Consider the following 24848-nt stretch of genomic DNA (forward strand, 5'->3'; position numbering starts at 1 on the left):
ACCAAGACAAGGGCTCCTGGGGCAGGGCAGAAGGAGCTGAGCTAGGAAAGTTTGATCTGATGACCCCCAGGTTCAAGCCCCAACTTCAGCAATGGGTTCCCCCTTGGCCTTTTGCAGAGCTGTCCTGTCTTCTTCCAGACTTCCCTGGTCTTTATCTGTCCACCCTCCCCAGGCACAGGGCAGAGCTTCCCCCAGGATGGGCACTGCTTGGGTGAGGCAGAGGGTAGCAAGAAGGGCTTCAGTAAGAGTGTTGGCAGCCAGAGGGCGGCAAAACGTTGTGGTGGCACTGCTGAGTGGGGCAGGGTGCCTGGTGACCAAGGGGATGTGGAGAGAGTTTCAGTGAGCTGAATGGTCCTACGCGACTCTCACTCATACAGACATGAAGAGTTGCAGCCAAGGGTGCTGAGGGTGCTGGTCAAAGTCATTGTGTGGCTGCATCTCTCATCCTGGGAAGGCCATGGCACTCAGGGAGGTTCCTGATGCTTGGCAGAAGGCAAACCTCTTCAAACCTCCACCCATCTTCATGAAGAGCCAAGGGGAAATTCAAGGAACTACAGTCTAATCAGCCTGACCTACGTCCCCAGGAAGGTGATGGACCAAATCCTCTTGGAAGACCTTGATGGTCAAGAATGGGATTGGGAACTGCCAGCATTGCCTCAACAATGGGAAACTGTGCCTGACCAACCTGAATGCCTTTTACAACAACACGATGGGCCCTTGGGATGGGGGGTGAGGTGGATGCAGTAGCCCTTGACGGCTTGGTGAAAGGGGCTGCCTGGGTGGAATATGTTTATCCAAGACAAATGCCATGTTCCCCTTGCCACTGCACTGGGACAACACTATGCAACAGGCCCGGCTGGGGATGACCGCTGGAAGGCAGCTCTGCAAAGAGGGTGGGTGGACAGCAAGTGGGAGAGGAGGGAGCAGCGTGCCCTTAGGATTGGGAATGCCAACAGCATTCTGGGCTGCATTAGCAAATTCAGAGGCAGCAGGGAAAGAGCAGTGATGCTTTCCCTCTGGGAACCGCATCAGGACTGCCATGTCTAGTGTGGGGCTCCCCAGCATGAGAGAGACTGTGATAGACTTTATATAGTCCAGCAGATGCTGGAAAGATGGTTGAGACCTGGAGCACTTGATGTGCCAGGAGAGGCTGAGAGAGCTAGTTTTTAGGGTTTTCTTGAGAAAGCACTCGGAGCGAAACACAGCAGCAAGGGCCCAGGAGAGGTGGTGCAATATCAAATATTAGAGATATTTCCATTTACCAAGACAAGGCTCTGAGCACCTGATCAGTGTCAAAGGACTTTGGCAAGAGATATGGCACATCAGGGGTGAGTGTCAGTATGAAACCGGTTTGGTTTTTGGTGATAACAGTGGTGGAATTGAGTACCGGAGTTGAGTACCGGAGTTGAGTACCAGAGTTGTGCTTTTGTTCGCCCCCACTGCACTGAAGTCATTAGAGCCCATTAAACTAATCTTTCTGTTTAAAAACAGTCTTTCTTTCTGTGAGTGTTTATGAGCTCTTGAAATGTGCACCACAGGGGGAGATGACTCCCATCTTGGGTACCCATATGAAGAAAGGTGCCCTCTTGGTGGCCCTTAGATAATATTCTAGTTCAAATATCTTTTCTTACCTCCATCAGAAAACGAAACCTTGACACTTCAACAGTTCCAACACGTAAGATCATCAAGGAGTTTATTATCATGAAAAAAGGAAATGTGTGACATTTTAAACTTTGGTTTTTAAAGAATGATATTTCTCTCCAAGGACTTTTTGCTATCTTCCCCTCACCACTGCACCAGTGGTCTCAGTGGCACGCACTTCTGAAGAGCCAGCCGGTATCCAGAGCTTTCAAAGGAGCTAGAAGTGTCTTTTGCCTGTGTCAACAGGGGACCATGAGCTCTGGGTGAGGACCAGGGCTTTCCTCATGATTTTCCTGAGTGCCTCCCTGACCTCCCTGTTCTGCAGGCTGTAGATGAGGGGGTTGACCAGGGGTGTGAGGATGGTGTAGAAAAAGGAGAACAGTTTATTAAGCTGCCTCAGAGGAGCTCTTCTAGGCACCATGTAGACAACAAAGAGGGTTCCATAGAAAATGGTGACGAGAGTGAGGTGAGAGGAGCAGGTGGAGAAGGCCTTTTCTCTGCCTGTGCTGGATGGGATCCTCAGGATGGCAGCTATGATGCACACGTAGGAGCCCAGTGTGAAAAGGAAGGGAAAAACTATATCCAAGGTACCAAACAAGAAAGAAACAGTTGTGACTGCTCTGGTGTCACTGCAGGCAAGCTCCAGCAATGGGGTAAAATCACAGAAGAAGTGGTCAATGGTCTTGGGGCCGCAGAACTGCAACTGCGACAAGGCGGCTATGACTACCACCAGCAGCAGTGAACCCGATAACCAAGAGGCAGCTGCCAAGTGTACAGAGACCTTCCAGGTCATGAGGCTTGCATAGACCAAGGGCTGGCATACGGCCAAGTACCGATCATAGGCCATGGCCGCCAGCAGGTAACACTCAGCAGTGGCAAAGGAAGCAAAGAAGTAGAACTGAGCCAGGCAGCCGTGTGCAGAGATGCTGCTGTCCCCAGTCAGGAAGCTGGCCAGCAACCGAGGCAGGATGGTGGAGCTGTAGCAGGTCTCCAAGGAGGACAGATTGCCCAGGAAGAAGTACATGGGGGTGTGCAGGTGCCGGTCTGCCACCACCAGCACAACAATGAGGATGTTCCCAAATACGGTGACTGAGTATATCATAAGCAAGAGGAGAAAGAGCAGGTTCTGGACTGTGGGGACGCCACTTATTCCCAGCAGCACAAAATCGGTGGATGATGTCCCGTTGTCCCTTTCCCCTTCGGCCATGCAACTTTCCTTATCTTTCAGTTCCTCCAAAGAGGACCTATGAGAAAGAAACACATTTCAGTGTTTACCTTCAATATTTTTTTGTGTAGGGCGTTATTCTCTTCACATGAGTTTGTGTTTCGTGCCTCGTGAAAGTAGAAAAACAAATGTTCTTCCTGATAGGTAAAGAATGCTCAACCCAGAAGACCCTCTGCAGATTCTAGAGGCCAGCTGCCCAATGGAAGTTCTTCTTTCTCACTGTGCAATAAATCTATGATATGCATTTGCTCACACAGAAACACATAACTTTCATACGCCTGTGGAAGATGTGCTATAGGTGTTGAGGATCAACATCCTTCTTCTCTCAGGAAAGACAAAGTGTGCCAGAGAAAACAAACCCTGCTCTCCAAAAAAGCCCAGTGTGTGAAGCGTCATGGCAGACACCACCCTTCCTCTAAAGCAAGGGATGGGCACATCGCAGAGTGAGTCGCCACAGCTCTCTGAAACACCCCCATGAGGAGGAAAGGATTCCCACCCCACTCCTTCCCCACCACCCAACAGGCAAATCCCTCCCATTGAGAAAGGGCAGGTCAGGAGATACTGCCTCAGATGACCAAGGCACTGTGCTGGGGGACTGCCAGAGAGCATGCTGAAAACCACATTGCGGGTCAAAATACGGCATAAAATGTGACGAGGAAGGGATAAAAAAAAAAAAATAGGGAAGGGGTTACTGGGAGTGAGCCAAGGCACATGGGAGAGGTTGTGCAGGGAGGAAGGATGGGAGGGCAAAAGAAGGCAAGTCCAGGCTCCCTTCAGTGGTTCCAAGAAGAAAGAACACATTGAAATACAGGAAACTGGAATTTAAAGATAGCGTGGTGAAATACTGGAAGAGCTGCCCAGAGAGGCTGCAGAGGTTTCATCCCTGTGGCTATTAAAAACTTGACTGGGCATGGTCCTGAGCCACCTGCCTCAGCTGACTCTGCTTTTAGGAAGCGGGGGCTGAACAGGCTGATATGCTGGGGTGGCTTCCAAGCCCAGCCGCTCTGTGACTCTGTGACTGGGAGCTGCTGGGCAGAACCTGTTGCTTCACATTTTTCCCTCATGAGCAGTGGTTCCTGAGGGGTTTGAGGATGCCTGCCTGCAGATCCCAGCCCAGCAGCAGGACTTCGGCATGGCCAGCTGTGCTTGAGGGGCTGCCTGGGCAAGCAGGACATTAAGCGGGGTGTCCGCAGGGTGCTGGGGCTGAGGTGGGATACGATCAGGGTCAGGGGCGTTGGCAATGCCAGGACATGCCTCAGCGCATGATTGGAGAAGGCTCATGCCCAACAAACACAGATCTGTGCAACAGCAGTGCCCTCCAAGGGCCTCACACCCACCTCTTGGGCTGGAATGCACTTGTTCCAGCGGGGATAATCAAAGGAACTGTGCCGAGAGTTTGCCAAAAACTATTCAGAATGCCTGATACCCCCAGCCCTCTCCACTGCAGGGGAGTGACAAAGCTGAGAGCTGGGAAAAAAACCCCAACAACTACATGGTCATAATCCTAATTCTGAGAGTGAGAAAACATACAAAACCCAGCAATAACAACAAAAAAATAACCAAATCTTGAGACAATTGAAGTAGCCCTGTGAGGGATGAAGTGAAGGGCACAGGCAATGTGGCTGCACACAACATGCCCAAATGCTCTCCCGCCTGCCCAGCAAAGGAGGCAGAGTGTCCCGGGGCTGTCCCTGGGATGTCACTGTGCAGAGCTGGGGGCCCAGGGGTGTCTGGGGGAAGGTGGAAGCTGGGGTGGGATGATATGAAGGAAAGGACGGGGCTGAAGCTCTTATCTCGATGCTCTCATTTCTTCTCTTCAAAGACCCAGCAGCCTGACTAATAACACTCAGACCTAAACAGCCCCCCGCACACCCATCACAAACCTGCAGTCCTCATCATGAAGCAGTGACATCAGCTCTGATGGATCGTGGCAATGAAGTCCAAGTTCAGCGTCTTACCTTCTGCCTCTTCCCTACCATGACCTTCACTTCTTGGACCTCACCACAAGCTCTGAACAAGGGCTCATTCCTTACTCTGCCCTTGCCCTCTTCTCCCAGCAGCTGCTAAGGTGAGTCTCCAGCAGCACCTGAAGGCTCCCTCATCTCTCAAGTCTGCCCGGGTTTATAGCAGAAAGGAGACTCTAAAGGTTCTCGCTGTAACGTGTCACCCCTGAGGATTTGCAGAGAGTAGAACCAGTATAATTGGCTCTCTGGTGGGATGGAAGCTCTGAGGTGGTAGAAACTGCTTTAACAGCCCCAGGCACTGCTGACCCCCATGAAACATGATGTAAACTGAGGCAGGGAAACTGAACCAGGAGCTGCTCTGAATTTGGTGAGCAGAACAAGAAAATCCCCAGAAATCGCATTCACCTCAGTTCCCTTCAGATGACTGCATCAGCTCACACAGCATGAGAAAGCCTCAGACCTTCTGAGGCAGAGGGACCTGCCTTGTTGGCAGCTGAAGGCAGCAGAGCGGTGGGTATGTCCTTCCAGACAGGTGTCCTCTCTCCTGCACAGGAGGTGCACAGGGGCCTCCCTTGCTCCTTTGCTAGCCAAGGGGAGCAAGTGGGCATGGCTCCTTCCAGTCCTGGTGGGCTTCCACTTTGGGAGAACACTCTCCTGTTCCTCTGCCCTGGCTGGAAAGGCAGGAGAGGGAGGCCCAAAGGACACAGACGTTTGTGCTGTTGCTCTCATGGACATGAGATATCGAATCACAGTTTATCTTGGGAGCCTCACACTGAAAGGAAGGTGCTGGGGGTCCCAGTCCAAGCTGGGCACATTCACTCCTCATCCAGTTGGTGGTGGTCCAGGAAGAGGGGGAACTCCTTTGCCAGCACAGTTTATGGCCTTTCTTTGGACACTGAATGCTTTTGGTACGTTTCTCTCTCCATGCAGAGACTGCACATACCCAAAGGCATCAGACGCAGCCCCAGGAGCCCATGCCCAGGCTATCCCATCCCATTTCTATTTGTTGACTCCCACCTCTATGGTGTTTGCCCTCCAGCTGGAGCCCACCCTTCCCTTCTAATCCAGCTGCCAGTGGAGCCCTCAGTGGGCTCCCTCAGCTCACTGCTTTGGAACCTTCACTGCACAGGCTGCACTCAGGCAATGGTGCAATGGTGGCAACGGAGACAGCTTCTTTCCTGCTCCTGCCTCCCACCTGGCTGTCTCCTCTGCAGGAAAGCTCATCTGATGAGCTATGGGCCTGAGAACTCGGCATCTGCTCCCACTGAGCCAACCAGGTGCTTTGCCAGGAACACTCCAACCACATGATGTAGGGAAAGGAGGAGAAGTTTTATTCAGTCACAGCTGTAATTTGGGCTTAAGGTACTAATTTAAGGTGCCAGTTACAGTCTTTGAATGCAAAAACAGTCCTTGGTTTGCTGTATCAAAATATATGATGTTCTTTGAAATGTTAGAAATATGTAGAAACATGTTATATGTACTTTTGATACTCCTTGAAATGTTATAGCAAATAATAAATATATACTCATGTGTATAAATATACACATATATAAAGAATATACTTGACAGTGTTATATTCTTTGATCTGTTACCGGCCTCTAAATATTCACTGTCATTACCCCAGACATCCCCCACTGCCAGGGGTGAATACATGCACTGAGGTCAGCTCTGACCTATCACACTCTTACAACTTCTTAAAGAGAGGTTCAGCCTTTACGTAGCCAATCGTTGGGCTAAGCCACACACACACCTCCTGGTTAGTCTGTCAGGGGCCCAGGAGCTGCAAAGCCAGTAGCTCCCGCCTCACCGAACTCTTTGTGGTGTTAAAACATTCTCAAGGGTTTGACCCCTTGCGAGGCTAAGGGAATGACAGCCGAGGGCGACACTGGTTTTCACAACCGTGACCTGCTCTTGGTCACCATAGTTGGCCCATCAGGCAGCTGTGCTATAAAGACCCACCTCCCGAGCTGTCACCATCCAGAAACCTCAACGATTGTCTGCACACTGTTGTGCTTCCTTTCCAGTGAACACCAGGTCATTACAGACCCCTTCGGGGGACACATAAGGACTGAGAAACTAAGGAAAATTATGCTCACACTTTGCACATAAGGCCATTTTGCAAGGTCATGAGCCCTCTGGTCTTCTTTTTCTCTCACAACAACGTCACCCTTACCAGCCTCTCCCCTTACCCTCAGCCATAAGGGCTCACTCCATTTGTCGGTCCCATAGAGGAGCTCCACATATCTAAGCATATCTCCTTCGCACTGACAGCTCTCCCCTCCTGATCTTTCCAGCCTGTCTCTCATCATCATCCTCTGCCCGTTCATCACAGCACCCCAGTCACGTGGGCTGTCCCAACACACCTGCGTTGTTATTCCCCTCAAGTGAATGAAGAGATGGCACGTGGGACTCCTCCTGCCTGTGCCCCAAGCTGAGGGCACCGGTGCATGTCTGGGCTGCGGCACCAGGGCTGAGAGTGGACTTGCCATGGGGAAACCTGCTACCAAGCCTCCAAGACCTCATGTGTGCACAGTCTTTGCTCCATGGCAGAGACACGCTGGAGTGGATGGCCGATGGCAATGTAAGGAAGAAATCAGGTGCCCACACAAAGAGCGAACTGGGCTTTCCCCGAAAGCCAGAGAGAAACGGGGATGGGCTGTGCAGTCGGAGCAGAAGAGGAGCCTGCTGTCTGTGGTGTCTCTGCAGGCCTGAGGGGCTTTGGGGGAGCTGAAGCGGATGTCAGGAAGGAAGAGATGATGTTGAAAATGTCCTTGGGAGTGTACATGCTATGGTACAGGCAAACTGTGAAAATCATTGGCCTCATCCATGATTGTATCATCAAGGGGATGGTTAAATGATGGGGGAAACACCATCAGGGTTTGAGAGGGTATGCACTTGAGTGGAGACCCTGGTGTGATGTTCTTTGTATTCATGCAGTTCCCTGCATCTACTGGGTAGGGAACAGGCACACCTTCTGTCACTGCAGTGGTGGGCTTCAGTCAGTAACCCAAAGGCACCAAAGCGCTCTGAGATGCACGCAATGACTCTGAATGGGGATGGGGTTCCTCTATAGGACCTGAGGTGTCTGTGTCAGCTGCGTGTAGTTGTGCTGGAGAGCCCTGGCATCTCACGCAGCACTTTCAGGACATGAAATTGAGATGCAGTTGCCCTGAATTCAGTTACGTAATAAAGAGATGCACATGAGACCATTGTCATTATACTCAAAGGACATGGAGAAAATACAGCTGGTGGAGAAAAGAAAGAGAGAGATTTCTCTCTCCCAATGGCACATGACCCCATCTGGTCAGCTGAAGACCTCTATAGGCTGTCCTGGACATAAGGAATTGTTACAGGTTCAGTTTTTGTACGTGTGGGCATCTGCTGTCATTTCAGTTGGCCAAAAGAATTTCCTACGAGCCCCAACAAGATGTCCCCAGACGCTGCCCTGTCTCTATGAGCTGCTCCATTAGAGCTTTCAGCTTCCAGCATCCATGTTGGTCCCCTCTGGCACTTCACATGTCACCAGGGGTGTGTGTGTCTGAACAGCTCGCTCCTGGCCTCCACCTCCAGTAATTACAATGGGAGATGAAAGAAGGAACTCCCCTGCAGGAGCCTATTTTGGGCACATCTGAGCTGAGGCAAGAGGAATCCCACCACCTGTGGGGTTGTGGCAGTCATGGGAGGAGCTGAGTCCCCTTCAAGCCCAGGGACTACAAACCCAGAAGAAGGTTCCTTGACTGACGCAGCTGCATCCCTTCCCTCAGCAGGGTGAAGAAGATCCCTCCCTGGCACTGTCTGGGTGTCCTGTCTAATGATGAGACAAGGAAAGGTGATATTTAGAGCTAACTCTGTCTGTGAGAGGAGAAATGAAACTGCTGGAAGTCAGAGTCTCCTCCCGGGTGAAGGAGGGAACATCAGTGATTGCTTCAGCCTCTTTCACAGGAGATTCCCCTGGAGCCCCAGGGACACCTCAAGGGAGCCCAGAGGGGGCACAGAAAGTGCCGCCTTGGGCTGGTCCTCTGCTGCTGAGCTGGGCCGGGCTCCCGGGATGGAGAGAGCTCACGGCAAGTGGGAGCGCTGCCGAGAGGCGGCTCTGCCCAGGAGCAGCTCCCCGGAAAAGCACAGCAGGGCTGAGGCACTGCCTGCAGGCACTGAAGAGACACGAGAGAAGTGAGAGTTAAAGGCAGTGTGGAGTTGGAGGATGGTGAGAGTTCACTGGGGGAGAAATCTGCTCAGCGCTGAACACAGTAAGTCTCTGGCTGCCGGTCAATGAAAATGAGCGTAGATAGCATCTGGCGGGGCGGCGCTCAGAGTATTTGAGTGTGGAGAAGGACGCGCTCCAGAGCAGGGCTTCCCTGCTGCACCATCAGAGGGACGGGCATGCCGGCCGCCTTCTCCCGGGGACGGCTGCAGGGCTGTGCGGGTGGGTGTGCAGCCAAGGGTGCTCAGCTCTGTCCTGCTGAGCAGGGTCCCTGTGCCCCAGGGGCTGTGTGCCAGGGCAGGGACCCTGCCACCTGCCAGGGGCAGCACTCAGCCTGTCCGGGGAGCTCTTCATGGCACTGCGGGGAGAAGCTGCGGGTGGAAGGAGCGATCCCCAGCAGGGCAGGGCAGGGCAGGATCTTTCTGCTGTCAAGAGGGTGCTGCGTGGGGCAGGGCTGCTCACACCTCCAGATCACCCCCAGGGTGTTCCCGAGGGGACTTTTCAAGGGGAATATTTATGAGGGTAACCTGAAAGTGAAGGAGTCTGTGCTTTGACTTTTCTACTCTGGGTGGGCTGGGTGATGAAGGAGGAATTAAAATTCACCTTTCAGGTTTGGGTGGGGAACAGAGACTCTTCAGCTATTATGCTGAAAGATGCAAAAGTCTCGGGGAAGCAACACAAACACCAACTGCCCTCTGCCTCAGCTTACAGAGAGCTCCAGCATCGTCTCTGCAGGCTCTCCCTCACCTTGCATGCCTTTGCAGAGAACCCTGGTGATGCTCCTTCTTCCTCCCCCTCCTGTCTGTGCCGCCCTTGGGCTTCCCCTCAACTTGCCGGGGAGTGGGGTTTCAGCTGCAGCTCAGACACCCACCCTGTGGGTCCTGCCATGCAGATCTGCACTCTGTAAGTGAATCCTCTTTTCTCCACTGTCCTCTGTTTCTTTGGGGAAATAATATGACAGTGTGAACATGCTCCAGGTCAAACCAAGAGTGAATGTGCTCCAGGTCAAACCAAGCACAAAGGAGCCAGGAACAAGGCTGATGGACAGACCAGCTCTCCTCACTCTGCCCTAAGCCACAGGCAATGCTTTTGCATCTCCCCAGATGCAGCAGTTCACTCAGACTACAGGAAAGATGCTGACAGTTTCAGCTCTGAAAAAATATTCCCCTGGTAATCTTATGATTATGAGTGGCTAAAATCTGACTTAAATTGTGAGTGGGAAAGCTAAATCCCCACCTTGCCCCGTTGCAGAGTAGAACCGACTACTCTGGAGCGCACAGTGGAGCCTGAGCTCCTCGTGGCACACTCCAACAGCAACCAAAGGAGCTCCAGAAATGAAGCTGAACAAAGGTGCTGCTAAGGAATAAGAAAACTGGAGCGTTTCTATGAGAAATAATGAGTTATATTGCAAAATGTTTGTCCTAACCTGTCAATAACTTCTCTTCCTTGGGCAGCTCCCTGTGAAGCTGATGTCCAACAGCAGTTCCACCACTGAGTTCCTCCTCCTGGCATTCGCAGACACACGGGAGCTGCAGCTCTTGCACTTCTGGCTCTTCCTGGGCATCTACCTGGCTGCCCTCCTGGGAAACGGCCTCATCATCACTGCCATCGCCTGCGACCACCGCCTCCACACCCCCATGTACTTCTTCCTCCTCAACCTCTCCCTCCTCGACCTGGGCTGCATCTCCACCATTCTCCCAAAATCCATGGCCAATTCCCTCTGGGACACCAGGGCCATCTCCTACTTGGGATGTGCTGCTCAAGTTTTTCTCTTTTCCTTTCTGATATCAGCAGAGTATTTTCTTCTCATTGTCATGGCCTATGACCGCTACGTGGCCATCTGCAAACCCCTGCACTATGGGACCCTCCTTGGTAGCAGAGCTTGTGTTCATATGGCAGCAGCTGCCTGGGGCAGTGGGTTTCTCTATTCTCTAATGCACACAGCTAATACTTTTTCACTACCACTCTGCCAAGGCAATGCTGTGGACCAGTTTTTTTGTGAAATCCCTCAGATCCTCAAGCTCTCCTGCTCAGACTCAAAACTCAGGGAAGTTGGGCTTCTATTGGTTAGTACTTTTCTTTTTTTGGGATGTTTTGTTTTTATTGTGGTGTCCTATGTGCAGATCTTCAGGGCTGTGCTGAGGATGCCCTCGGAGCAGGGACAGCACAAAGCCTTCTCCACGTGCCTCCCTCACCTGACTGTGGTATCCCTCTTTATCAGCACTGGTTTATTTGCGTACCTGAAGTCCCCCTCCATCTCCTCCCCATCCCTGGATCTGGTGCTGGCAGTTCTGTACTCAGTGGTGCCTCCAGCAGTGAACCCCCTCATCTACAGCATGAGGAACAAAGAGATCAAGGATGCCCTGAGGAAGTGGATTAGACATTTTTTCAGCAGCCATGAACTGCGTACCTTCCTCTGCAAATGATTCCCAATGTGTCTTGTGATGGGCCAAGCCTGACATAACTTCCTTTTTTTTCCTTCTTTTTGTCTTTTTTCCCCTTGTGATGATCTTTTCTGAAAAGAAATTCTTTTACTCATCCTCTCGTGTTAAGTATCCACCTGTCTTGTGTGACTCAGAGACTTTGGGTAAAATAAGACTCAGGCTCTCTTTGTATTTAAAGAAAAAAAATGAGGCAGCTGCAACTTCTTTTTGTGAGACCCACCATCAGCAGCGCATGAATGAGTGGGAAATGAAGAGACCTTTCTGGCTGCAGCAGCCTGGGGCAGGCCGCTCTGTCACCGGGGCAGCAGGAGCTGCCTGAGGATCCCCAGGGCCAGGGCTCTTGTACTGGCCTGGGGAGAGGGGGTGGCCCAGAGGGGCTGCCGACCTCTCCAAATAGCCTGGAGAGGAGGACACAGGGTGCCGCTGACTGCCTTGTCCTTGTGCCACAGATGCCCCCCATCTCTGGGGCTGGCCCTGCTCTGCCCCCCAGCAGCTGCTGTGCCCTCCCGAGGGGCTGGGGCTCTGGAGTGAGTTCCCAGAGCTCTGCAGCACCCTGGGGCAGGTACTGCTGTGGGGCCATCTCTGGGATGGAGAGAGGCCAGGGGAGCTGGGAGAGAGCTGGGATGGAGCCACCTCGGCTGGAAAGTGCCCAGGAGTAAAAATCCTCAGTGTCTGGCTTGTCCTGTGTGACCACGCAGGGTGAGGAGTCACACCAGAGCAGTTGTGGTGCAGTGCCAGGGCTTGGGGAAGGGCTCAAAGGCGTGGAGGTGCAGGAGAGAGGAGGCTGGTCTGTGCCCTTGGTGGCATGGACACACTGGGAAGGTGGCCCAGGGCCTTTGTTACTCCCCAGTCTGGCTCGCCGACCATCTCCAGCACTGTCCGCTCACCCCAGGTTTATGGATGAGTGCTGCTGTGAGGCCATCTCCATCCTCCTGCTGGGCTCAGCACCTGTATCAAGGGAACGTCCAGCCCAGCCCCAGCTCTCTCCTGGCCCAGACCCCAGTAGACTCTCGAGCAGGGCTGCCTGTGAATCCCTGTGTGGGACATGGCTGGGACTGGGCAAGAATTGGGTACTGAGGAGCTTCAAAATATGATCATCTTGTAGTAACGTTGATATAAACCAGGAAAACGGAATGTAAAATTTAATTGAAGCCACCAAGGAAACCTGCTGCTGCTCAAGTCCTCTGTACTGCCCCAACCCTATTTAATTATTTACCTAAGATTAAAAACAGAAATAGTAATTAGACATGATTTATTTACAATGCAATTAAGGAACGAACCAGCAGACAATGTAGCATTGTTGATAAGCAGGGTATTCCTGTCAAGAGAGCGATGAACTGTAGGCCTGGTCAGCAAACCCAGAAAACCACTTGGAACTGCCAAGATCAGAGGAGAAGTGGGTAAAAGGTAATTCTGGCAGGGGGAGATCACGACCACTGACTCATTGACAACCTAGGTGGTTTCAAAACCAAAAGTACAAGTTAACCAATGTTCAGAACAAGATACCAGAGTGAAACACAACTGTCTTGTCTATACTATTGATGAGCAGCCAACTACTTCACTCCATCAATATTACCATCAGGATGGGCTCAGCGTGAGCTCTCCCTGGATTGCAGGCGGACAGCACGCCAGGTGACTCTCCCCTTGAGCAGGGACGCCTCTCAAGGTTAGAGATGCCTTATCTGAGACTCAGAGATCCTTCCTTACCCAAGGCGGAGAGATCCCTTAACCACGATGGATCCTCAGTAAGTGACTGATAGCATGCTGAATTAATACTCTGACACACTGCGAATCCATATAGCTACCCACATATTATTAATGTTGTAAGAATAATTCCATTAGACATGAACCGTCGACCAAATCTGAGACTAAGATCGGACCCAGCCAGACCTAGGCTTCAAAAAGGAGTTTAGAAAGCAAGGGGTCCACACTGAACCTTGTTACTCAACAGAAGTGTCATAGAACCATAGAATCATAGAATTGTCTAGGTTGGAAGGGGCCTTTAAGATCATTGAGTCCAACCATCAAACTAACACTGCCAAAACCACCACTAAACCACTAAACTATGTCCCTAAGCACAATGTCTACCCGTCTTTTAAATACCTGCAGGGACAGCGATTCTACCACTTCCCTGGGCATCGTGTTCCACAGAATGACAACCCTTTCTGTGAAGACATTTTTCCTAATATCCAAACTAAACCTCCTCTGTCATAACTTGCAGCCATTTCCTCTTGTCTTCTCGCTTATTACTTGGGAGAAGAGTTTGACTCCCCCTTGCTACAACCTCCTATGGGAAAAGAATGGAAGATTGGCGAGGAGGATTGTAAACATGCTCAAGTGACTCCCATCTGGGCTGCTGGACAACACATACATCACACTAATTGTTGTTCAGCCTTGAGTGCTCACAAGTAGAACATCCACACTTAGATAACGTAAGCCTGGGATGGACTCAGGGACACCTTATCTGGCATACCTGAGATCACTGCCTTGTTGCTGAAGCAGCTCAAAGCACAGTGGAAAACTACCACTACTTGAACCCTTGAAAAGCAGGTGAGAACAGCAAGTCGGAGCTCACACGCTCCTGCTAACAAGGACTTTCTCCTGCTCTGCGGTGCCTGCATGCCCTGCTCTCGTCCCTCTGCCCAGGTGTTACTTTGGAGATTCCCCGATTTGCGTGGTATTGAGATTAAATTGGTTCTTTGTCTTTCACCCGTGGTTTTGTGGTTGTTCCTGTGTCCAGCCCAAGTCGTCTCACACACCTCCTTTCAGGTAGTTTTAGAAACTGATTATGTCTCCCCTCAGCCACCTTTTCTCCAGGCTAAACAACCCCAGTTCCTTCAGACACTCCTCATAACACTTGTTCTCCAGACCCCTCACCAGCTTCGTTGCCCTTCTCTGGACACACCCCAGCACCTCAACGTCTTTCTTGGAGTGAAGGGCCCAAAAATGAACAAAGTACTTGAGATGGGGCCTCACCAGTGCCGAATACAGGGGCACAATCACTGCCCTCATCCTGCTGGCCACACTAATCCTGATACAGGCCAGGATGCTTTTGGCCCTCCTGGCCACCTGGGCACACTGCTGGCTCATATTCAGCCGGCTGTCAACCAACACCCGCCCCCTCCCCCAGGTCCTTTTCTGCTGGGCAGCTTTCCAGCCACTCGTCCCCAAGCCTGTAGTGCTGCATGAGGTTGTTGTGACCCAAGGGCAGGACCCGGCACTTGGTCTTGTTGAACCTCATACCATTGGCCTCAGCCCATCTGTCCAGCCTGTCCAGATCCCACTTTAGAGCCATCCTACCCTCAGGCAGACCAATACTCCCGCCTAACTTCCTGTCGTCTGCAAACTCGCTGAGGGTGCTTCCATCATTTTCATTCAGAGTAGACCTTGGGAGGTCTGTAGTCACACTTCCTACACAAAGCAGGGTCAGGTATTCAGCCAGACCTGCTGGCTCAGGGCTTGATCCAGTTGAGTATTGAAAACCTCCAAGAATGGAGGACTGCATGACTTCTCAGGGTGACCAGCGCTTGTTCCAATGCTTGGGTGGCCGCATGGTGAAGAGGATGAGCCCCCCCCTGCTGTGGTTCCCTTCAGCCTCCTCCATGCTGAACAAACCCAGATTCCTCAGACTTTCCTCACAAGGAAAGTGATCCAGCCCCACCCATCCCCAAGCATTTTTAGGGCCCTTCCCCAGACCTGCTCCACTTGCCCACACCTTTTCAGTACTGGGGGTGCCAAAGCTAGACAAGGTATTCTGGATGTGGCTTAACGAATGCCATGTAGAGGGGGAGAGTCCCTTCCCTCAATCTCCTGGCCGTGCTCCTGCTCCTACAGACCAAGGTGCTCTTGGCCTTCCTTGCTGCCAGGGCATATGGCTGCCTCCTGTCCAGCCTGCTGCCCAACGAGACATTTCCCACAGGGCTGCTCCCCAGCCAGGCAGCCCTCAGCCTTTGCCTTTGCCAAGGTTAGTCTACTGATGGGGCAGAAGCTGGCATCTGTCCTTGTGGGATTTCATGATGTTCCTGTCAATATGTGCTCCTCCTTGTGTTTGCTCTTGACTTCCCTTGCAACCAACAACTCCAGGTTTTGAGGTTTGCCTTCTCAAAAAACACACCCGTGACACAAAGGCAATAAATATCAATCCCTTTTCTGTGGCCTGTCCCTGCTTTCACCTCCTTTTGGCTGCTTTGTGTCCCCTGTCAGTGCCCTGTCCCTTCGCTGGCCCAGCCCTGCTGCCCTAAATGTGGTCCCGTGCCCCCCCTGCACAGAAACCCCACGGGGCAGTTGTGTTTGGGGTGGGGAGATGTCCCCTGACACAGTTGTGGTGTCAGCCTTCAATGCTCTCTGATGTCCCCATCAGCTTTGGCTGCCTCGCCCAGTGCCTGGTCCCTGTGCGGCCCCACTGGTGCCCCATGCAGGGATTCGCACTCAGCCCTGCTCAGGGATCTGCTGGGTTCTGGGCAAGAAGAGAGGTTGGCCTGGGCCAGCCAGCACTGGAAATGGCCCATGTGAGAGGCTGGGGCTGACAAGCGCTCTTGGGCCCCTTCCCAGCCTGTCTATGCCACCAGGAGCACAGACCAGCTCCTCTCTCCTGCGCTGACATGTCTTGACTCCCTTCTTGAGACCTGGCTCTGTAGCAAACACCCACAGGTGGGAGTCCTCACCCTGCATGGTCACACAGCTTTGCTGACCACCAGCGCGTTCCTCTCCTGGGCACTTTCCAGCCCAGCCCCTCCCCACCACTCCCCATCTCCCCTGCCCTCTCCCCAGCCCAGCAGAGCAGCCCAGTCTGGGCTGGCCAGGGGCTATGAAGGAAGACTCATCAACTCCATTACACCTCTTTATTGCAGGTACTCAAACTGAATGCTGCCCAAGGTTTTGCTAATCACAGAGTAAATCTCTTCTTTGCACACATTTGACATTTCTGCCTGTGGTGGATTGACCCCAGGTGGTGACTAAACATGCACCAGACATTGTATCACTCCCCTGTAGCTGGATGGGAGAGACAATCAGAAGAACAAAGGTAACAAATAAAATTTGGGTTGAGATCCAGGCAGTTTAAAAAGTGAAGGAAAAACCAGGACAAAAACTCCAACACAAGTGGTGTAAAGGCGATCACCGGCCACCTCTCACCTCCCACTGACTGATGCCCAGCCAGGCTCCCCTTGGAAAGACACCCTCTCCCCCGTCTTATCTCTGAGCATGACGTCATGTCTTGTGGAATACCCCTTTGGTCAGTTGGGGTCAGCTGTCCCGGCTGTGTCCCCTCCCTGCCCCTTGCCCAAGCCCAGCCCACTGCGAGAGGCAGCGTGAGAAACAGAAAAGGCCTTGGTGCTGTGCAAGCCCTGCTCAGTAACAGCTAAATCATCCGCATGTTATCAAGGCAGTTTAGGTCACAAATCTAAAGCACAGCACCGTACAGGCTGCTGGGAAGAAAATTAACTGCATCCCAACCCCAGCCAGTACAAAGATGTTTCTAATGGTCTGAGGGAAGATGAAAGAGTGATTTCTCATAGTGTTTCCGGAGCACGACAAATCAAAGGGAGCAGATGCTACATCAGAGGGCAGGGCTGCCATCCAGAGGGACCTAGCTAGGCTGGAGCGATGGGCTGATAGGGACATTACGACAGCCAACAAGGACAAATCCAAGGTCCTGCCCCTCGATTTGGGTAGCCCGCTGCAATGACAGAGGCTACGGACTGCCTGGCTGGCTTTCAGCTCTGATACAAGGCCCTGGATTGTAGGTATCCTGGGCTGTATAAGCAGGAGCACAGCCAGGGGAAATCTTTATCCCTCTCTGCTCAGCACTTGTCAGACCACATTCAGAATGTTTCCCAGGTTTTAACTTCTTACAATTCAAGAGAGGCATCGATAAACTGGAAGCAGTTTATCTGGAACAGGAAGATTTACAGAAAGCCTCTGGGTGAGACAGACAGGCTTTCTGTCCCTGGAGAAGTGGGATGACTGCAATAACTCATGCATGACCATGATTATCAAGGATAAAACACCCAAAGCATACCACCTGTCTAAGATAAACTGGAGATGACTTGTGCATTTCACTGCTTCTGAAGTACCACCGGTAGGATGAGTTTATTCAACAAGTCTTTCAGCTCCTTGTTCCTCATGCTGTAGATGAGGGGGTTCACTGCTGGAGACACTACTGAGTATGCAACAGTAACCACCAGATCCAGAGTTGGGGAGGAGATGGAGGGGGGCTTCAGGTAGGCAAGCATTAAAGTGCTGATGAACAGGAAGACCACAGCCAGGTGAGGGAGGCACGTGGAAAAGGCTTTGTGCCATCCCTGCTCCGAGGGGATCCTCAGCACCACCCTGAAGATCTGCACGTAGGACAGCACGATGAAAACAAAACAAGCAAAGATTAAAAACGCACTAACAGCAATTAGACCAGCTTCCCTGAGGTTTAAGTCTGAGCAGGAGAGCTTAAGGAGCAGGGGAATCTCACAGAAGAACTGGTCCACAGCATTACCTCGGCAGAGAGGTATGGAAAATGTGGTAACAGTGTGCAGAACAGAATTGAGAAAGCCACTGCCCCAGGCAGCTGCTGCCATGTGGACACAAGCTCTGCTGCCCAGGAGGGTCTCGTAGTGCAGAGGTTTGCAGATGGCAACATAGCGGTCATAGGCCATGATGGTGAGAAGGGAATATTCTGCTCCAATCAAGAAGACCAGCAGAAAGACTTGTGCAGCACATCCCAGGTAGGAGATGGCCCTGGTGTCCCAGAGGGAATTGGCCATGGCTTTGGGGAGAGTGGTGGAGATGGAGCCCAGGTCAAGAAGGGAGAGGTTGAGGAGGAAGAAGTACATGGGGGTATGGAGGCGGTGGTCGCAGGTGATGGCAGTGATGATGAGGCCGTTGCCCAGGAGGGCAGCCAGGTAGATGCCCAGGAAGAGCCAGAAGTGCAAGAGCTGCAGCTCCCGTGTGTCTGCGAATGCCAGGAGGAGGAACTGGGTGATGGAGCTGCTGTTGGACATTTTCTCCAGATGGACTCAGGGGCCTGTGCAAGGAGGAAAAGACAGTGACAAGTGAGGACAGACCTCTCTTTGCAAATCAAAGACTTTTTCTCATACATTCTCCACTCTGCCACACACACCCCCTTTTTCCTGCCTGGCAGGACCTTTGTTCAGCTCCCTGGATGCAGTTGTTGTTTGTGCTGGCTGAGTGTGCTGAGAAGAGCACACTGCCCGTGGGCTCCCAAGGCATCCATCATGCCCTAGTTCAGGGTCTACCTGGGAGCAGTGTGGGTGCAGGGGCCAGATACGATAGTCAGAATTCCTCAGACAAAATCCCTTGAAATATTGAAGGGCTCGTCAGCACCTGCACCCCCAGTACTAAAGGAAGTTGGTTGCACACAAAGGTTTAGGCTTTTGTTTGTTGTTTTGGACAGCCCTTCCCCATCCCCTCCTTTCTTCCCTGGGGAATCTCCTCTATGTCAGCAATCCTGAGCATCTCTGCTGCACTCAGGCTAAGCAGCAGAAGGATTTGCTGGGGCTTAATGCAGAGGAAGGCAAGCGGGTCTGTCCATTTGCCTTGCTCCCAGCTGCCCTGTGCTTGCTCCTTCTTGAGCTGGAGAGGCATTGCCCTCCGATGTTACCCTGAGAAGAAATCGGGCCCTGCTGACAGCAGAGGGATCCGCTGCAGATCACTAAGTGTCTCACCATGCACAAGCTCCTTCCCTTGCAGGTGAAGACTCCCCTGTTTTTTCCATCTTGCAAGATTCCCCTCCAGAGATGTCTAGGCTGTGCTCCGGAGCTGTGAGCATCCCTGATCCCCGCAGCACCCTTCTGACAGGCAGAAGGACCCTTCCCTGCCAGGGATCACTCCTTCTACCTGCAGCTTCTCCCTGCAGTGCCGTGGGGAGCTGCCTGGGCAGGCCGAGTGCTGACCTGACAAGCGACAGAGTCCCTGACCCATCCCATCCCCCTGGGGTGCAGGGACCCTGCTCAGAAGGACAGCCCTGAGCACCCCGGGAGCGCACCCAGCTTCACACCTTTCATGTTCTGAAATGAATGACAGATGCTCTCTGACCTGTCTGAGCGTCTTCCTTCAGGCAGAGGAGGAAGAGAGAGAAAGGAACTTGTGAGTTTGAAAGAAAACTAAATGACTTTAACGATAAATATAAAATAATAAGAAGAAAATAATTAAATAGATAGAATATATACAAATACATATCAAACTCCCAGGATGATGATCATGTCACAGGTAGGCACTAGGAATGTCCCAGACCGGACTCAGTGATCGACGGAAGCTGGATTCTGGATCTGGATGCAGGAACGCACAGGGCGGAAAAACCCACTGCATCAGGAGAGGCGCTGGAGCTGAGTAAGGCCACCCGATCTGCTCCCCCTGTAACAACCAGTGCAACTAAATAAAGGCGACGGGTGATAGCAGTAGGTGACGCTCTTCTGAGAGGCACGGAGGCACCCATTCGCTGACTTGACGCACCCTCTGGAGAGGTGTGCTGCTTAGCGGGGGCTCGTATCAGCGATGGCGCTGAGAGCAGTCCTCTGGCTGTTATCTGCTGCTGCTGTTTCACGTGGGCACCAGTGATGCATCCGGGAGCAGCCTGAAGACGATGAAGAAAGACTATAGAGCCGTGGGAGCAGCGGTCAGGGACTCTGGGGCACAGGTGGCTGATTCATCCATCCTCCCAGTCAAAGAGAAGGGTTTGAAAGGTCCAGTCAAAGCTGGCCAGTCAATAAATGGCTACAGGACTGGTGCCGCAGCCAGGGGTTTGGCTGCTTCGACCATGAGACTCACTTTGAGAAACTGGGTCCCCTGGGGCCTGATGGGGTCCATCTGTCAGAGAAGGGGAAGACCAGCTGGAGGGCATGGAGCTCCACCTGGGGATGGATACGGAGCGGAACTAGAGTTTATGGTCAGGATTAAAGGGAGGGCAGGGACAGGTGACATTACAGTAGGGGTCTGACACAAGCCACCCCACCAGGAAGACTGTGCGGATGAGGCCCTCTATAGGCAGATTGGAGCAGCCTCACATTCACAAGCCCTGGTCCTCATGGGGGACTTTAGTCACCCTGATATCTGTGGGAGGGAGAACACAGCAGGGCATAAGCAATCCAGAAGGTTCATGCAATGCGTCGATGACAACTTCCTTCTCCAAGTGACAGAGGAGCCAATGAGGATAGGGACCATGCTGGACCTTGTTCTCACCAACATGGAGGGGCTGGTGGGGAATGTGAAGCTCAAGGGCAGCCTTGGCTGCAGTGATCATGAGATGGTGGAATTGAAGAGCCTTAGGGCAGTGAGGAGGGCGCACAGTAAGCTCACTACCCTGGACTTCAGGAGAGCAGACTTGTGCCTCTTCAGGGATCTGCTTGGCAGAGTAGCATGGGATAAAGCCCCGGAGGGAAGAGGAGCCCAAGAAAGCTGGCTAATATTCAAGGATCACCTCCTCCAAGCTCAGGAGAGATGCATCCCAACAAAGAGGAATTTGGGCAAAAATGCCAGGAGGCCTGCATGGGTGAACAAGGAGCTCCTGGGCAATCTCAAAGAGAAAAAGGAAGCCTACAGAGGGTGGAAGCAAGGGCAGGTAGCCTGGGAGGAATACAGAGAAATTGTCCGAGCAGCCAGGGATCAGGTTAGGAAAGCTAAAGCACGGATAGAGTTAAATCTGGCCAGGGGCGTCAAGGACAACAAGAAAAGCTTCTATAGGTATGTCAGTGACAAAAGGAAGATGACGGAAATTGTGGGCCCTCTCAGGAAGGAAATGGGAGACCTGGTAACCTGGGACATGGAGGAGGCTGAGGTACCCAATGACATTTTTTCCTCGGTATTCACCGGCAGGGGCTCCAGCCACACCACCCAAGTCACAGAAGGCAAAGGCAGAGACTGGGAGAGTGAGGAACTGGCCACTGAAGGAGAAGACCAGGTTCAAGACCATCTGAGGAACGTGAAGCTTCACAAGTCGATGGGACCTGATGAGATTCATCTTTGTGTCCCGAGGGAACTGGCAGATGGTTTTCTACCAGCCCTATGCTTTCTCAACCCTCAACCTTTGCAGTGGCACAAGCCTGGTCTGCCAAACACCTTCACTCCTGTCAGGTTTGTACAAGGCCCACACACATCTGGGCATGCCCAGTGTAAGCTGGCCTCCACCCAAACCTGGAGCCCCCCTGGCCTTGGAGGCAAGGAGGGGCCAGGTCCCCTCTGTCCGGGGCTGGGCACAGCTTCTCCCTGGCAACTTCCCTGAGGAGCACTTCTCATGGGTGTCAGCCTGTCCCCTGGCCCAGGTGGCACAGTGGCTGCTGGGGCAGGGCTGAAGTACCTCAGCTGGGAGAGCGTTAGACTGAAGATCTAAAGGTCCCTGGTTCAACCCCGGGCTTCAGCAATGATTTTCTCCCTTTCATTTTTGCAGAGCCCCTCTGCCTTCTTCCAGCCTACCCCAGCCATGCTTGCTCCATCACCTCTTGCCACAGCACTGGCACTGCCCTGGAGCTGTGAATCTGTGGCTTAGAAGGAGCCTTCCTCCAGGGCCACAAGTCCCCATCCTCCCCCTGGGCAGGAGTCTCCATGCAGTGCTGCTTTGGGGTGGTGTCCAGCTGTCCCCCCTTCCCCGCTCCACAGAGATGGGGATCTCTCCTCTGTAGGGTCTCTGCAAAGACCTTGTTCCTCTCCTCTTTGTCACACTTGATGGTGCACACTCTGCTCCCCTCCTCATGCACCTCCTTCACCTTGTCTTCAGTTCCCAGACCAGAGGCCACTGTCCCCCCAGTCCCAGGGAAGGGCACTCCCTGGAACCGAGGCCTGAATGGCAGCATCCTTCCTGCGGGGGGGTGTTACAGCCACACCTCTGATGTGCCCAGGACAGTTGGCAAAGCCATGCTGAGGGTCACCCACTGCAGTGCACGGGCGTCAGTATCGTTTAGTCACACTCCATCCTGAGCAGAGTTTCTTGGCCCCCTTTTCCCCCCTGCTGCAGTGATTGATAAAACACCTCTGTGCCCTCTCTGGGCATCAGCCCCATGGAGATGGAAGCCTGCCCTTCACCCCACCTCCAGGGATGCTGTGGGGCAGAAGGAAGTGCAGGAGGAGGGCCAGTACCTGGACGAGGGTCTGTGAGATTTCTGACCCCTTGTCTCCCCCACCACACACCCTGGGGTGTCATAAGAGCCTGGGGGCACCTCACCCCAGGGAGGCCATGTCCCTCACCCTGTTGTACTGCTCCTCCTGTGGAGCTGGGGACAGATGTGGCACAGACTTGTATTGTCCTGGGTGGCAGAGGAGGCTCAAGGGAAGAGGTTTGTTCCTCTCCATCCAAACACCCCAGGGTGGGACAGAGCACGGGAGCAGTGCCTGCAGCAAGAGCCTCCTTCTGCCCCATCACCCTGCAGAGACGCTGAAGGGGCAGTGCTCTGCAGTGCAGCCCTGTGCCAGGATCAGGCCCCAGTGGAGAGGCAGTCCGGCCTTCCCCCATCGCAGGAGGATCCAAGTGCTGTTTTGTGCAGAGGGTCTCCGGGCACCCAGGGGACAACAGAGCTGCCGTGTCATAGACATGTCGTGGGAGCAGAATGTCTCTTCTACTGACAAGTGTGAAGGGGATGTTGCTCAGTGGTCAAGCGCCCACTGTGCATGTGGGAGGTCCCTGGTTTGATCCCCGGCATCTCCAAGGGTGTTCTTCTCTGAATCCCCAGCCTCAGGCGGGCACAGGCTGGAGCTGGAGCCTCTGGTCCTCTCCAGGCACTGTGGGCCTGCCCTGCCCACCCAGGGCCTGGCTGTGGGGTGAGGAGGGCTCTGCCTCTTTTGAGCCCCCTCTCAGAAGAGAGGCAGGCGGCTGTGCTGGACCTGAGCTCAGGTCACTGCCTGCACCACAGACCCACCCCACCCACCACCCAGGGACAAGGTTGGGCAGCAGAGTGCCTGTGAGGAGATCTCAGGGAGGAGGTAATCAGCAGCACATGAGGAATCCTTTCTGGCTGCACTGAGAGATGTGGTGTGAGGGTGCTGCTCCAGCCCGGGTGTCCTTTGGAAGCAGAGCCACGCTGCCCTGGTGGCTTCCCAGGGTCTGAGATTGCCCTGTCTCCAGGTGAAGATCCCAGAGCACATGGGAAGCACCCTTCTGTGCCAGCAGGTAGGCATGTTTGAGCTGGATGAACTTGGACAGACCTGTGGGACTCCCATCTGGAGGGATGACACCTCTTACCCTGACCCTGTCTCCAGGTCCTCTTTCCTCTGCCATCACCACTGGCTTGAGCAGAGCCTCAGCTCAGGGCACCCGGAGCTGTTGAGGTCAGGCACAGCCCTGCAGAGGTGGAACTGGGGGGCCAGAACCCACCTCTTGTTCTAGGGGGCGTTTGGGGTCCCCATCCACCCCATGCAAGTGGGAAGAGCAAGACACAGGCCTGTCCACAGCTGTGCACAGGCAGGGAGGACCAGGAGATGGTGTCCCCACTGTTTCCCCACCAAAACTACCTGCAACCAAACCATGTGAGAAATGGCCTTTCACTGCAGGGTGCCCAGTCCCCAGGAACAGTGGGCCCAAATTCAGACAAATGAGGTATAAAAGTGAAGCAAAGAAGAAGAGAGGTGGGAAAATCTTCTGAACACGAGATGATGGGTGCCAGGATGGACACTGACCTGTAAACTCAAGCTGCCCCAGATGGCAACCATAGAGAAGAGCCCATTGTCCTTCCCAGGCCACCTCCCCACCAGCCCTTCCCTCCCACAGCTGTGACAGTTCTCCCTGACTCTGGCACCTGGCAGAGCTTTGCCTCCTCCTCCTCCTCCTCAGGGAGATGTGTGAGGGGGCAGAACACCTGAGCAGAAAGAGCCCGTTTCATGGTATTTTGGGGCCTGAACAGTCTGGCCCTGCAGGCTGGGTCCGGTCTTTGTGGCAAAGCGGGATTGTCACTGTGCCCTGACTCTGTGCCTGCTCCTGCAGCTCCCACGGACCTGCCTGAGAGATGGGAGGGTGAGACCCCAACCCTCTGCACTGGTACCCCACGCTGGGCAGAGCGCGGCTGTGGAAAGCCCATGGGAGAGCAGCGTTCCCAGGGCGAGACACCCTCGGCGATGGCTGACGCATATGGTCACTGCATACATGGGACCAGCGTGGCCCAGGCAAAGCTGCAGGAAAGGACAACTGGGGAACCCCGGGGTGAGGAGATGGGCGCTCGCACTGGGTGAATCACAGGACTTTGCAGAGAATCCTTTTTGCTGGAAAGTGTGACTGGCAGGGTGGAAATGTCTCTGTCAGCAGAAACATTTCCGAGGGACCATGGGCTCTCACAGCCTGCTGTCCCCAAGACATGTATCTTCCCCACTCCCATGTTTTCCTTCTCTGTTCCCCCTAGTTGGCCTCAGGGAGACACTACAACTCCTGGGCAGGCAAGAAGAGC

At 53.3% G+C, this 24848-nt stretch overlaps 3 protein-coding genes across 3 annotated transcripts; 1 reads left to right on the forward strand and 2 right to left on the reverse strand.

Moving 5' to 3' along the window:
* Positions 1-1858: 1858 nt before the first annotated feature.
* LOC309683906 (olfactory receptor 5B21-like) lies at positions 1859-2848 on the reverse strand (the record flags this gene model as incomplete). Its single annotated transcript, XM_082499889.1, has 1 exon — positions 1859-2848. The coding sequence occupies one exon, from the start codon at positions 2846-2848 to the stop codon at positions 1859-1861; it is 990 nt and encodes a 329-aa protein (XP_082356015.1).
* Positions 2849-10500: 7652 nt separating this feature from the next.
* Positions 10501-11457, forward strand: LOC309683907 (olfactory receptor 14A16-like; the record flags this gene model as incomplete). The annotated part of the gene is made up of 1 exon (XM_082499890.1): positions 10501-11457. One exon carries the CDS (start codon positions 10501-10503, stop codon positions 11455-11457), a length of 957 nt encoding a protein of 318 aa, XP_082356016.1.
* Positions 11458-17531: 6074 nt separating this feature from the next.
* On the reverse strand, positions 17532-18467 carry LOC309683908 (olfactory receptor 14A16-like; the record flags this gene model as incomplete). Its single annotated transcript, XM_082499891.1, has 1 exon — positions 17532-18467. The coding sequence occupies one exon, from the start codon at positions 18465-18467 to the stop codon at positions 17532-17534; it is 936 nt and encodes a 311-aa protein (XP_082356017.1).
* Positions 18468-24848: the final 6381 nt, after the last annotated feature.

Source organism: Vanellus vanellus (assembly GCF_965231255.1).
Source record: "Vanellus vanellus genome assembly, contig: HAP1_SCAFFOLD_35, whole genome shotgun sequence".
In the NCBI taxonomy this organism is placed as follows: domain Eukaryota; kingdom Metazoa; phylum Chordata; class Aves; order Charadriiformes; family Charadriidae; genus Vanellus; species Vanellus vanellus.